Consider the following 11,689-nt stretch of genomic DNA (forward strand, 5'->3'; position numbering starts at 1 on the left):
TGCCACCCCGCACTTCTGTCTCACTAGGCGATCTTGGAAGTTGCTGCCTCCCCTGGGCCTCAGTTTGCTTATCTATACAATGGGCTTTATGAACCCTGAGTGGGAGGCCTCCTCAGTCTGGGAGCAGGACAGTTGGGTCCTTGTCTCCAGCGTCCCAACATGCTGGGTGATCCAGTCTCTGCCCTTTTTGGGCCTCACTTGCCCAGTATGAGCAGCATACGATGGGGGGGGGGGGGACTCAGGTTCGAGTCCCACACTGACCCTCCTCCCTTAGGCAGGATCCGAAGAACCTGGTGGTCCCTACAGCCAGGCGAGAGACAGTCAGGACAGACCCCCCAGAGCAGGGGATTAAAGCCCCGTCCACTGTGTCCCCGCCCTGTAGACTGACCGCCAGGCCGATAGGTCCAGGCCCCCAGAGACGCCGGGGTCCCGCGGCCCCGGCAAGTTCCTTGCACCTTGGCCGAGAATCAGGCTGGATGGCTGAGCGCCCGGCAGGCCCCGCTGCCCATGCTGAGCCTTGGGGCCCCCATCCGTCAGGGGGGCCTGGGCCTTGCCCACCCTGCCAACGTTTTCCGGCACTCTGGGTCCTTTATGTAGAAGTGGCCGGGGCATCCTCCCTGCTCTGTGACGTGTGCCCGTTTCAGAGGAGGGGACAGGCTCAGAGAGGCTAAGTGGAATCTGAACCCCCACCCAGCGAAACCCCCCGCAGAGGCTAGCGGGCTGGGCGAGCCCCAGAAAGGGGCTCTCTGGGGTAGGAGCCCCCAAGGGTGTTCTGAGCCTGGAGCGCGGGGAGGGGGGCTGGTTCAGGACCTACTGCGTGACTCTGGGCGTGATGCCCCCTCTCTGGGGTGCCGGAGGGCCTGAGAGCAGCTGGAAGGAGCTTTCCAGGGAGTGCCTGCTCTGTGGGGCTGGAGGCCTGGGGGCCGGGGCCGGCAGGCAGTGGGCGTGGCGCCTGCCGTCCTCCCTGCCTGGGTATCACCTTTCTCCCTCCTCCTCTGGACTTTGTTTCCCGGGCCCGGGGGGGGGGGGGGGCCGGGGGGGGGGGTGCCCCTGCTTCCCCAGGCGGGGCCCTGTCCCCTGGCAACCCGTGGGCAGGGCATCGGGATTCCGGTCTCTGTCCTGTCGACGGCACCAGAGCCAGGCCCAGAGGCTGCGGGGGCCCAGGGGCAGCATGTGAGTCGGGACCCGGCATGGGGGCAGGGTGGGGGTCCCGTCTGGACTGGGCTTTGTGTCTGGGACGAGCGTTCACGCGTCAGTCGGCAGCCTGTGCTCACCTGTGGGATCCGCGGGGCGCAGGGAGAGAGGTGCCTCAGTCCCCCCCACCCCGCCCCGCCCCGGGCCCGGCTGGGGTGCAGGGTCTGGTGGGGGCATGTGGGGGTCTGGGGGTGGCCCTGTGAGGGGGCTGGCTGGGAACCCGTGCGGCTGGGGCGGAGTCTGGGAGTCTCAAGGCGTTGGGGCCTGTGCCCAGCCAGGGCCCCGGGAGGACCCTCCTTGCTGTGTGACCTTGCTCTGAGCCTTAGCCCTTCCAACGGGCCTTTGCCCGAGGGCAGGAGGCCAGTGCCGAGGAAGCAGATGTGTGGCACCAGGGGCCATAAACCCAGTTTCAGTCTGGTATCGACGTGATACGGGGTGGGGCTGGGAGGGGCAATGGGGGAGGGGGGCTTCCCGGGAGAGGAGGCGGCTGCCTGGGAATGCAGGCTCCGGCCTCGGGACCTGCTGCTCTGCGGCCGGCTGTGTGGTCTCGGGTGAACAGCCTGCCCTCTCTGGGCCTCGGTTCCCTCTGCTGTTGACTGGGGACAAGAACGGCCCCCTCGCCGCGGGCTCTTACGAGGAGCAGATGAGACGCTGCTGTGCGGCGCTGTGTGCGAGGGGCCACGGGAGACACGGGAGGCTCTGTGATCGCCACCACCCCTCATTCGTGCGGAGCCTCCGAGGCCCCGAAAAGGCTGACCCCCTGGGCTCTACCCCTTCGGGCCCCATGTGGGGGCCTCATCGGCCCGGCTTGCAGACGGGGACACTGGGGTGCCACAAGAGAGGACGCCTGCCCCGGGGTCACCCCGAGAGCAGTGGTGGGTCCAGCCAGCATGTAAAGACCATTAGCAGCCACCGTGAGAGCATGTATCTGGTGCCTACTGTATACTGGCTACATGGCAGACTTCCAGGGTGGACCCAAGTCCCGCGGACTCTACCTCCGGTCCGGGTGTGGACACTGAGGCCGGAGGTACCAGCCGGCGGGGCCCCGGGGCCTTGAGCCCAAGACCCAGCCTGAGCCCCGCCCACCGGCCTCCCTGACTCACCCAAGAGGAATGGGCCAAGGAGGAGGCAGGGCCCCCACCCAGGCCCACTGACAGCCTCTGGGCAGGTCCCCCCACCGCCTCCCCGGAGTTAATGTCCTAAGTGGCCTATAAATCCTGCTGGGCGTACGTCCACCTGCCCACTCGGCAAACACTCCTTCATCGCCGTTCGCACACCTGCCTCCCCGCCCCCCCCTTCCCGGGGAGCTCCAGGGCGTGGGGACAGGCCCGCCCAGCCCTCAGGGTCAGCACCGGGCTGGCGCCGGAGGGGAGGCCTGGAGGCACAGCCAGGTCGGTGGCAGAAATGACCCTGACCTCCAGGTCCTGGGCACCCGGAACGAGCAGCGTTTGCAGAAAACTTGCCACTCCTTATCACCTCCCTGCTGTATACTGGGTTCTGGCTGCAGGAGGGGGTGCTCATCTGGGCCCTCCGGGAAGAGAGGGTCCTGGGCTGAGGGCTTCCAGGGGCAGAAGACGAGACTCAAGGACGTAGCCACCCCGTGACTTCCGGGAGGGCATCTCCCTGGGGGCTGTGTGGTCCCGGGCAGTGGCGTGGCCCGAGGGCTGGGATTTACTACCCAGGCTTGCTTGTCTTTACCTGTTGCCTTTCTAATTATAGTCTCAGTATTGGATACATACGGACGCCTGCTTAGTACACGTTAGTTAGAACATGGTTCCCATGGTCGATTTTATGTTGCCTGACCCCACCTGTCCAGCTCAGGGCGGGGCTGCGTTTTCCTCTTTAGAACGGCAGCTTTCACAAGCAAGGTGGCCCCGACGCGGCAGGTTCTGATAGAACTGGGAGATGGGAAAAGGACAAGGGCTGCTTGAAGACCTGGGAACGGCCAGTTCCTTTCCTCAGCCGTAAAAAGGTGAAGCCTAAACTGGGTGCTGGGCCAAGCAGCGGGAGATGCCCGGACAACAGGCTCCAAGAGCAGGGGCAATGGGGGGCGGGGGGGCTCCCTGGAGGAGGTGTCTTGTGGGCTGCAGCTAGGAAGGCTGTGGAACAGCACAAATGCAGAGGAAGCCGCGGGAGGAGGAGGAAGAGGGTCGGGTTTGGGGTAGGGACCCCTGTGAAGTCTGGGTTTTGTGCTGAGGTCAGACGGAGGCCCCGGAGAGCAGGTGCGTGCCTTCACAGGAGGGGGTTCCCAGAGCTGTGCTCAGCAGAACCCCGAGGCTTGGAGAGGTGCCAGGGCCCCCTGGGGCACTGGATCAGGGTGTGGCCAGAGGCTCCGTGGCCTCACCTGGCCCCGCAGGACAAGGTCCAAGGCGTTCCCTAGCCCGTCCTGGCTTTATGGCACCGAGGCGGGGGACTGTCCGGGATGGGACCAAGTGTCCCTCTAGGCAGGTGTAGGGGAGGGAACCAGGAGACCGGAGTCTCTGCCAGCCATCCTCCCTCTCTGAGCCTTAGTTTCCCCACTGGACATCCCTTAGTGAGGGGCAGGCCCGCTGATGAAAGAAATCTTACAAGAGGAACCTCAGAATGTGTTGCACCCTGGGAGACAGGCAGGTGCGCTCGTGCACACGGGGGCCCAGGGAGGCTGCCTGGGGATGGCCTTGGGTCTGGCCACGTGAGCTGGGTGGGAGAGGGCAGTAGCAGGAGTCCGGGAGACGAACGGGCAGGGGCACCAGAACATGTCAGACGCTCACGGGGCAAGCTGTTGAGAGAGTCAGTACGGGAGTGAGCTACAGGTGCGGCTGGATCCAGGAGTTCACAGAGCATTTTTTACGGACGCCTGTTGGCGTCAGTGCTGCCCTCAAGCAGGCTGTGTCCGTGAGGGCGCACGTGCGGCCCCCAGCCGTTTGCTGGGTAACAAGCCCAGGGGGCGGAGGGCTCCGATCTGCCAGGGTAATCGCAAAGTCTCAGGACCAGAATTTCACGTCATTGGCAGGCTGGGTCACGCGTCCATCCCCGAAGTGATCATAGAGGCCCTTTGGCCAGGATTTTGGCCTTCGAGGGAAAGGAAATCGCACGTGTCCCCAAGAGAGCGGCCGGGGGCTGTGTCCCGGTCCCTGACGTGTTGGCCGTTGTTCCCTTCTCCTCCCCCAGTGAGCCCGGAGCACCCGCGCCCGGAGCCGTGGGCAGCTGAGTCCCCCAGGCCATGGACCGAGTGACCAGATACCCCATCTTCGGCATCCCTCACTCGCCCCGTGTGGGTGGCCTGGGCCTGGAGGAGGGCACCGGCCACACGTTTGAGCTGGTGGACGCGGGGCCTGCGGCCAGCGGCTGGGACCGGAACAAGCCACGGGCCCTGCCTGCCGACCGAGAGGCCGGGCCGAATGCAGCCGGGCCGAAGGCGTCCCGGAGCCCATGTGCCTTCCTGGGGCGGCCAGCCCCGTGGAGGCTCGGCCGGGAGGGTGACGAGAAAGAGGAGGCGAAGGCCCGCCGTCGGCACCCCAGGGACGCCCGGCCCACGCGGCCACGGAGCCTGGAACGGGAGCACCAGGCACTCAGGGAGGGCAGGCCTGCCCACGGGGACCCCGGGAGCCCCGGCCAGGCTCGGTCCGGGCCCCCGGAGGAGCACGTGGTCGACAGGGAGCAGATCAACTTCCCGGCGGCCAGACGGCAGTTCTTGAGTCTGGAGCAGGCCGGTGCAGCGGCCGCCCAGAACCTTCCGGCCAGGGCGGCCCCCGCGTGCGCCCCGCCTGCCGTGGGTCAGGCCTCCACGGCCTCGGGCGGGCTGCCCCCGGCCAGCGGGTGTGCCGTCCCCCCAAAGCCCCGGGGGAGGGGCGCGGTCTCGGGAGGGAAGGGGGGCGCCGGCGGCCTCCCCGCTGCCCCTGGCGCCCGGGCTGCGGGCGGCCGTGGCCCCCGGTCCCGAGCGGGGTCCCCGGGGCCCCCCGGGGAGACGCCCCTCGAGCGGGAGATCCGGCGGGCCCAGGAGCGGGAGGCGGACCTGCGAGAGCAGAGAGGGCTACGGCAGGCGGCCAGCCAGCAGGAGATGGTAGAGATGCCCGCCAGGCCACTGCTGAGCAAGGTCGGCCTGGCCTCGGCCCCGCGGCGGGACAGGGGGCGCCCGTCGCTCTACGTGCGGCGGGATTTGGTGCGGGAGACCCAGCGGGAGGAGGACCACCGGCGGGAGGGCCTGAAGCTGGGCGAGCCGTCCGCGCCGGCCAGGGCGGCCCTGGGTCCCCAGCCGGGACCCAGGAAAGCCCTCAGCTCAGACCCCGTCCTCGGCCTGGCCCGGGAAGACGGGCCGGCCCGCCCCGCTCCCGCGGGGAGGAAGGAGGACCGCGGCATCCCGGCCGACGCCCTCCAGCCGCACCTGCGCCCCGGGAGCCCCCGGCTGGCGTGCCCGGCGCTCCACGCGTCCGGCAGGCCTGGGGGTCTCTCTGCGGCCGAGGCCGAGGCCGTGGGCTCTCCACAGGCCACAGGCTCTCCGCGGCATCTCTTGGAATCCTCTGGAAAACCGGCAGGCGCAAAGCCGCAGTGCTCCAAGCCCCGCGAGGGGCCCCCGCCGGCCAAGAGAGGGGTCATCCGACAGGAGCATTTCTGCCTGCGGCCCCTGCGGTTCAGGGTCCCAGACGGGCCCCTGCAGGCCGCGGCCCCCCGCGTCCCAGGCTGGGAGGGCGGGGGGATCCTGGCGTCGACGCTGCAGAGGTCCCAGTCGTCCGAGCTGCTGGAGAAGGAGGTGGAGAGCGTCCTGCAGCGCGAGCGGGAGGTGGCCGAGGAGCGGAGGCAGGCCCTCTTTCCTGAGGTCTTCTCCCCGCCGCCCAATGGCGACGACGACGACGACGAGCCCGACGGCTCCAGGAGCTCCTCCGCGGCTTCCGGTGAGGGGTGGGGGGGAGGCGGAGGGGCTGGGAACACCTGGGGGGCTCCGGCGGCCGGTCTCTGTACCTGAGCTGCGGATTCTGGAGGCGGACGTCAACTCCGCCTTGTCAGGGGTGCGAAGGTTTGAGGGTGTCGTGCCCCCCGCCGTCCGCTGCTGCCCAGTTCGTCCCCCCGACGGCCCGGGCTTTGCCCGTCTGTCCGTCCGTTCTCCCGTTTCCTCGCGGGCAGAGACTCGGAGCCTCCCGGGCTGGGGTCTGGTCGAGGGTCCCTGGGACCCTCCTGACGCCCCCCTCTCCCCGCGCAGGCGTCACGGGCAGCTACTCCGTGTCTGAGTCCCACTTCTTCACCCCCATCCACCTGTCAGGCGTGGCGGGTGCTCCCAAGCAGACGAAAAGGAAGGAGCCGCGGGTGAGTCCGGAGCCCGTTAGGGCCACAGGAGGGCAGAGCGAGAGGCGGGTAGGACCTGGGTTGAAGCCCGACGCCCTCACTGCCTGTGGGTGGCCGTGCCTCTGCCTCTTCCCCCCGGGAGTGCACAGCGCGTGTCCCTTTGTCTGTCGGAGGCCCCCGAGCCGGGTCCCCACCGTGAGGGCGTCCCCCTGAGTCAGTCTGACGGACGGGCTCTGCTTGGAGGACGACGGTGACAGTTGATGAGCACCGTCATACCGTCACCACTGCGCAGCATGTGCGGGTGACGTGCACGGGGCTCTGCGGGCCACGCCTGTACCGTCTCAGAGCCACGTCCGTCTTGCCACACGCTCTTCAGAGAAAGCTCGAGTCGCCATGGCCAGCGTCAGGCGGTGCTGCTCCCACACGGGGACTCAGCCCAGACCCGACTCCGCCGCCCGCAGTGGTCCCCCTGAGGCCGTCTCCTCCCTGGACGGGGGGGCTCCGGGCCACCAGGGGGAACCACGCCGCGTCTAGCCTCACCGCCTGCTCTGGTGGCTCGGGGCACCGCGTGGGAGCCCAGGGACCCGGCTCAAGTCCGGTCCTGCCACTTGCTGGCCCGTCATGCTGGGCAAATCCTCTCTGACCCTCAGTCCCCTCCTCTGCAAAACGCGCGTGGTCGTAAGAACAGCCCCCTCTGAGCCCTGGGACGGGCCGGGCTGCAGGAGCTCAGTAAACGTTGGCCGTCTCCTTTGTGACGAGTTTGCAGAGAGAGCCTCGAGGCTTCACGGAGGGGGCAGCGCAGGGGAGGCAGGCTGCGCACAGCTTTGAGTCTGGGGGGCCGCGGTGGCCAAGGAGCTCCCTCCCCTCCACCCCAAGTGGGGGCCCAGGGGGCCGGGCGTGGAGTCCCGGGCCCCGGGGCTCACGAGCCTTCGTTTCCCACAGTATGCCAGCCTCAGCGCCTCCGACCACATCAACTCGGAGGTGAGTGTGCCCCTGGGCCCTCCGCCGCGGCCTCAGAGCCGTCAGGTGCCTTTCTCGTGGCGGTGCGGCCCGAGCCTGCCGGAGTGGGTTCTGCTGGGAGCCGCTCGGGGGGGCTTGCCGTGGGTGCAGACCGTGGGAGAGGTCCGCAGCCGGGGAGTGAGGGTCCGGGCCAGACCCAGAAGGAGGCTCACGGGACAGTGCGTGAGAGCGGCCGCTTTACTGCCCTTGTGGATTCGTTTATGAACTGGGTCCAAAATGCCAGAGCTGGCCATGGACCTGCCGTGGGTCTCAGGGCGACCTACCACGCTCCTTGACACTGTTACCAGGGGGAGGGGGTCTAAATCGGAGGAGGGGATGGCCTGCTTCCCTCCTGTTCTAGATCTCTCCTACGAGCTGGCGGTGGGGGACGGCGTCCAGGGGTCAGGACCCTGACGGGGACTCTGTGCCTCTCCTGCAGGTCCTTGAGGCCACACGGGTCACCCGCCACACCAATGCCAAGGCCAGGTGCTGGGAAGCCCGTATCTACGCCAACGAGGGCAAGGGCTGAGCCGGGCGCCCCGGGCCTGCCCTGGGGGGTCTGCTGGCCCATCCCGAGCCCCACTTCCCTTAGGAAACAGGTGCCTGTTTAAACTCCCCACCCACCCCCCTCCCCCCCCAGAACCACAGATCAGGGCCGACAGCCCCGAGGCCGGATGCGTTTTCAGCCCTGATGGTTCTCTTTCCTGTTCTTACCTTCCTGGAGACGTTGTTGTGTTTTCTGTGTGTCATGCTGGGGATGGAACGGGAGGCCTCTGGATTCTGCTTCTAAGACTTTGCCAAACACTTTGGGCCCCAAATGGGAGGAGACCAGCCGCCCCCCACCCCCAGGTCCAGATGTGACTGTCCCTGCTAGTCTGAGGGCGGTGGGGCTGGTCCCTGGGGGAGCCGCAGGTCTGAGGGAGGAGCACCCAGTCTGAGGGCCTCTGTGTTGTCCCCCAACCCCACCCCCGCGTGGCACACCCAGCAAATCTCTGAATTACAGCCCTGTGGGGTTAGCCCCCCCGCCCCCGGCAGAGAAGAGGGCTGAAGGGGACCCACGTGCTCTGTGCCCCCCCCCCCACCCCGCCGCGGCCCAGCAGTGACAGCGTCAGTGCCTGTCCAGGGGGCGAGGCCAGTGGGTCCCCCGTGTGGCCCTCCAACAGCGTCCCTGGTGTCCGGGGAGGTTGGAGGGGTCACTGGTTGGGCCCTGTGTGCATTCGATCCTCCCACCTGAGAGACGAGATCATTCTGGGCAAGGTGTGGACGCTGGACCCAAACCCTAGTTCTGCAGCCATCCTCGGGGTGGCCTTGGGGGTCCCCAGAGCTCCTGTGCCTCGGTTTCCCCTCCACGCACAGGGATGGCCGGCCTCAGCCTCCAGGCCCCTCCCGCTCCCCCTCTCCTTGGCCGCTGCAGGGAAAACCGAGGCGGCCAGTTCCAGAAATCCTGCGGCCGCCCCCGCCAGCCCAGGAGGCAAAAGCCTGAAATAGCTGGGCGGGGGTGGGGCCGTGGGGGCCCGGGGCGGGCTGGGAGGGGCTCTTCAGGGTAGAGCAGAGACAGGCCGAGGGAGGAGGCAGGGCCCCAGTCCGAGGGAGGAGGCGAGGTCTGTGTCCACAAGCAGGGCCTGGGCCGGGATTCCTACAGTCTGTCCTGCGTCAGAGTGCGGGCCCCACCCACCCTTCAGGGAGGCGCCTCAGGGGCTCGCCGTCTCCTGCCGGGTCAGCCACCTGGTGCCAACGGGCCTGCCACCACCCTCCCCGAGTCGGGACCTCCAGGGTGGGGGCGCTGCCCGAATGACTGGTTCGATGGCTCTGGGCTCAGAAGTCCTAACACCTGGGAATGGGCAGGGCCGGTTCCCCCGGGACCCCGGGGACCCGTCTCCCCACTTTTCCAGCTTCCAGAGGCGCCGCATTCTGGGCCCGCGGCCCCTCCTCATCCTCGTAGCACAGGGTCGCCGGGCTCTCTGCCTCCCTCTCGTGAGGATGCTGGGTCCCCAGGGCACCCAGAGTCACCCCCTCCTCGGGGGCCTTGACAAAGGTCCCCTCTGCCACGTGAGGCGACAGGTCTGCAGGTCTGAGGACCAGGAATGGGGACGTCTTTGGGGACCTTATGCTGCCCACCACACGGAGTCTCCTTGTCCCCTGTCCCGGTTAACCTTCCCTGGCCTCTGCTCAGGGCCTCCTGGGACTGTTGCACAGGCTGTGCACAAGGCACCCAGCTGAGGTGGGGAGGGCTGGGCTCCCCTATGGCCTGGGCCCTTCTGTAACCCCCCTGGCCCGGCCGCGCTTCTCTGCACACAGGTCATGTCACAGAGGGGTACATTCATGAGTCCTCTAGGTCAGAGGGCCCCCGCCCATGGTGGGACCAGCTCTCTGGTCTCAGTAGACTGTCCTTTGACCCCCATAATGCCCCCAGCACCATGGCCTGTGAAGGTTCCCCCAAAACACAGAGAGAGCCACTGCAGGGAGTGATGTCCTCCCCCAACGCGGTCTGTCTGTCCCCCCACATACTTGCTCTGCCCTTGAATCCTGCTCTGTCCGGTGGGTGCCACGAGGAAGGTTCAGAAACGGCTTCCCCAGCGTGGGTCTGCCTGTGGCCCCGCTGCCTGGGGGTGGGGAGGCGGGGCCACTGGTCACGTCCGTGGGGCCCCCCCACCCTGCCATCCAGACCAGGGTCTGGGCACAGCGGGAGATTCCTCTGCAACCTGCCGGCTCCCTTGGGCCACGTTTGTCCCCACGGGGGCTCAGTTGGGGACAGGGGACCCTCCAGGACACAGTGTCTGCAGCCCCTGGGGCCACTCCATTCGAGAGGCGATATCCGCCCTCGATGCCGACCCTGGGACGGTGCCCACGCAGGAGACCCGCGTCCCGCTCCCCCAGCCAAGGGCCACCAGGTGGAGCAGAGACTTGAACGTTCCACGGGTGCATGATGGCCGTGTCCCCACCCACCCGCCCCCTGCCTGGGTGACCAGGGCCACCTGGGGGGCCCGCAATGTGGGCGGGGAAGCAGACCTTGTGTGTTCAGCCTGATCGACAAAATGAACACGAGTTCCTCAAGAAGTTAAACACACAACAGCCATGTGACCCGGAGGTTCCACGTCTGGGCCTGTCCCCAAGAGAACGGGAACCAGGGACTTGAAGACATACTGGCACCACCGAGGTCACGGAGGCACGAGTCACAACAGCGAAAGGGGAGCAGCCCAGGGTCCCTCCGTGGATGAAGGACAAACACAATGTGTCCATCCCCACGCTGGAATGTGACCCAGCCCCAGGAAGGAAGGACGTCCTCCCACCTGCCACCGCGTGGAGGGACCCGGAGGTCACTGTGCGCAGTGACAGGAGCCAGACACAGAAGGACACGTCCTGCGTGACCCCCCTCACGGGGGTCCCCAGAGGAGTCCCGTCACAGAGACAGAGTAGATGGTGGGAGCCGGGTGGGGGAGGGGGCAGGGAGTCCGTTGCTTCATGGAGACAGTCTCAGTCTGGGGAGATGGAAAGTTCTGGAGGCGGGTGGGGGGGCGGGTGCAGGACAGCGTGAGTGTGCTTGATGCCACTGAGCTGTGTGCTCGGAAAGGGTTAGAGTGATACATTTTGTGTGCATTTTGCCAAGATCTTTAAAAAGCTAAAGGAAAAGTGTTCAGTCTCTTGAAAGCACACGGAGGCCCTTGGGAACCACCCAGAGGAGCCCACAACTTGCCAGCTTAAAATAACTAGAAATACCGGACGGCGAGCCGCGTCCTCCGAGACTCTGGGTGGCGCGGGTGTGGGCGGGACGTCCTGCGTCTGTGACTCCCTGTGTTTCATTCTTCATCCACGGCCGACCCCTCAGGAGGCGGGGAGGGAATTCGGTCCCCTGCCGGGTCTCCTGAGTCTCGGTGGGACCCCAAAGCGGGAGGGTCTGTCTGGGAGGCGACCTCACCGCAGGCGTCCCTGGCGGCCCCTCATTCTCTCGTGCAAGGGGACAGACGTTCTCCCACGTGTATTATGATCCCGGAAGGGGGGGCCCTTAGAAAGGCTGGAATACAAACCACGTTTCCAACTAAAACGTGCTCCTCCCTCCAGCCGGCTTCTGAGCTGCCTCGGGGTGGGGGGGGAGTCGGGAGCCGCTCTTACATAATCCACTCCAGCTTGCCCGCGGTGAGGACGCGGATCCCCCAGGTTTGCTCTGCAACAACCGTCCCAGCAGGTGGTGGCTCAGACTCCAGCTGCTCCCAGCGCTGGCGATTCCGTGGGGGGGGGG

At 67.2% G+C, this 11,689-nt stretch overlaps 1 protein-coding gene across 1 annotated transcript; it reads left to right on the plus strand.

Annotated features, from left to right (window-relative positions):
* Nucleotides 1–3,951: 3,951 nt before the first annotated feature.
* On the plus strand, nucleotides 3,952–8,900 carry LOC115502346 (mitotic spindle positioning). Its single transcript, XM_030297622.1, has 4 exons — nucleotides 3,952–6,065; nucleotides 6,371–6,474; nucleotides 7,396–7,434; nucleotides 7,892–8,900. Exons 1-4 carry the CDS (start codon nucleotides 4,397–4,399, stop codon nucleotides 7,979–7,981), a joined length of 1,902 nt encoding a protein of 633 aa, XP_030153482.1. The 5' UTR covers nucleotides 3,952–4,396; the 3' UTR covers nucleotides 7,982–8,900.
* Nucleotides 8,901–11,689: the final 2,789 nt, after the last annotated feature.

This window comes from Lynx canadensis, chromosome A2, assembly GCF_007474595.2.
Source record: "Lynx canadensis isolate LIC74 chromosome A2, mLynCan4.pri.v2, whole genome shotgun sequence".
Taxonomy (NCBI): Eukaryota; Metazoa; Chordata; class Mammalia; order Carnivora; family Felidae; genus Lynx; species Lynx canadensis.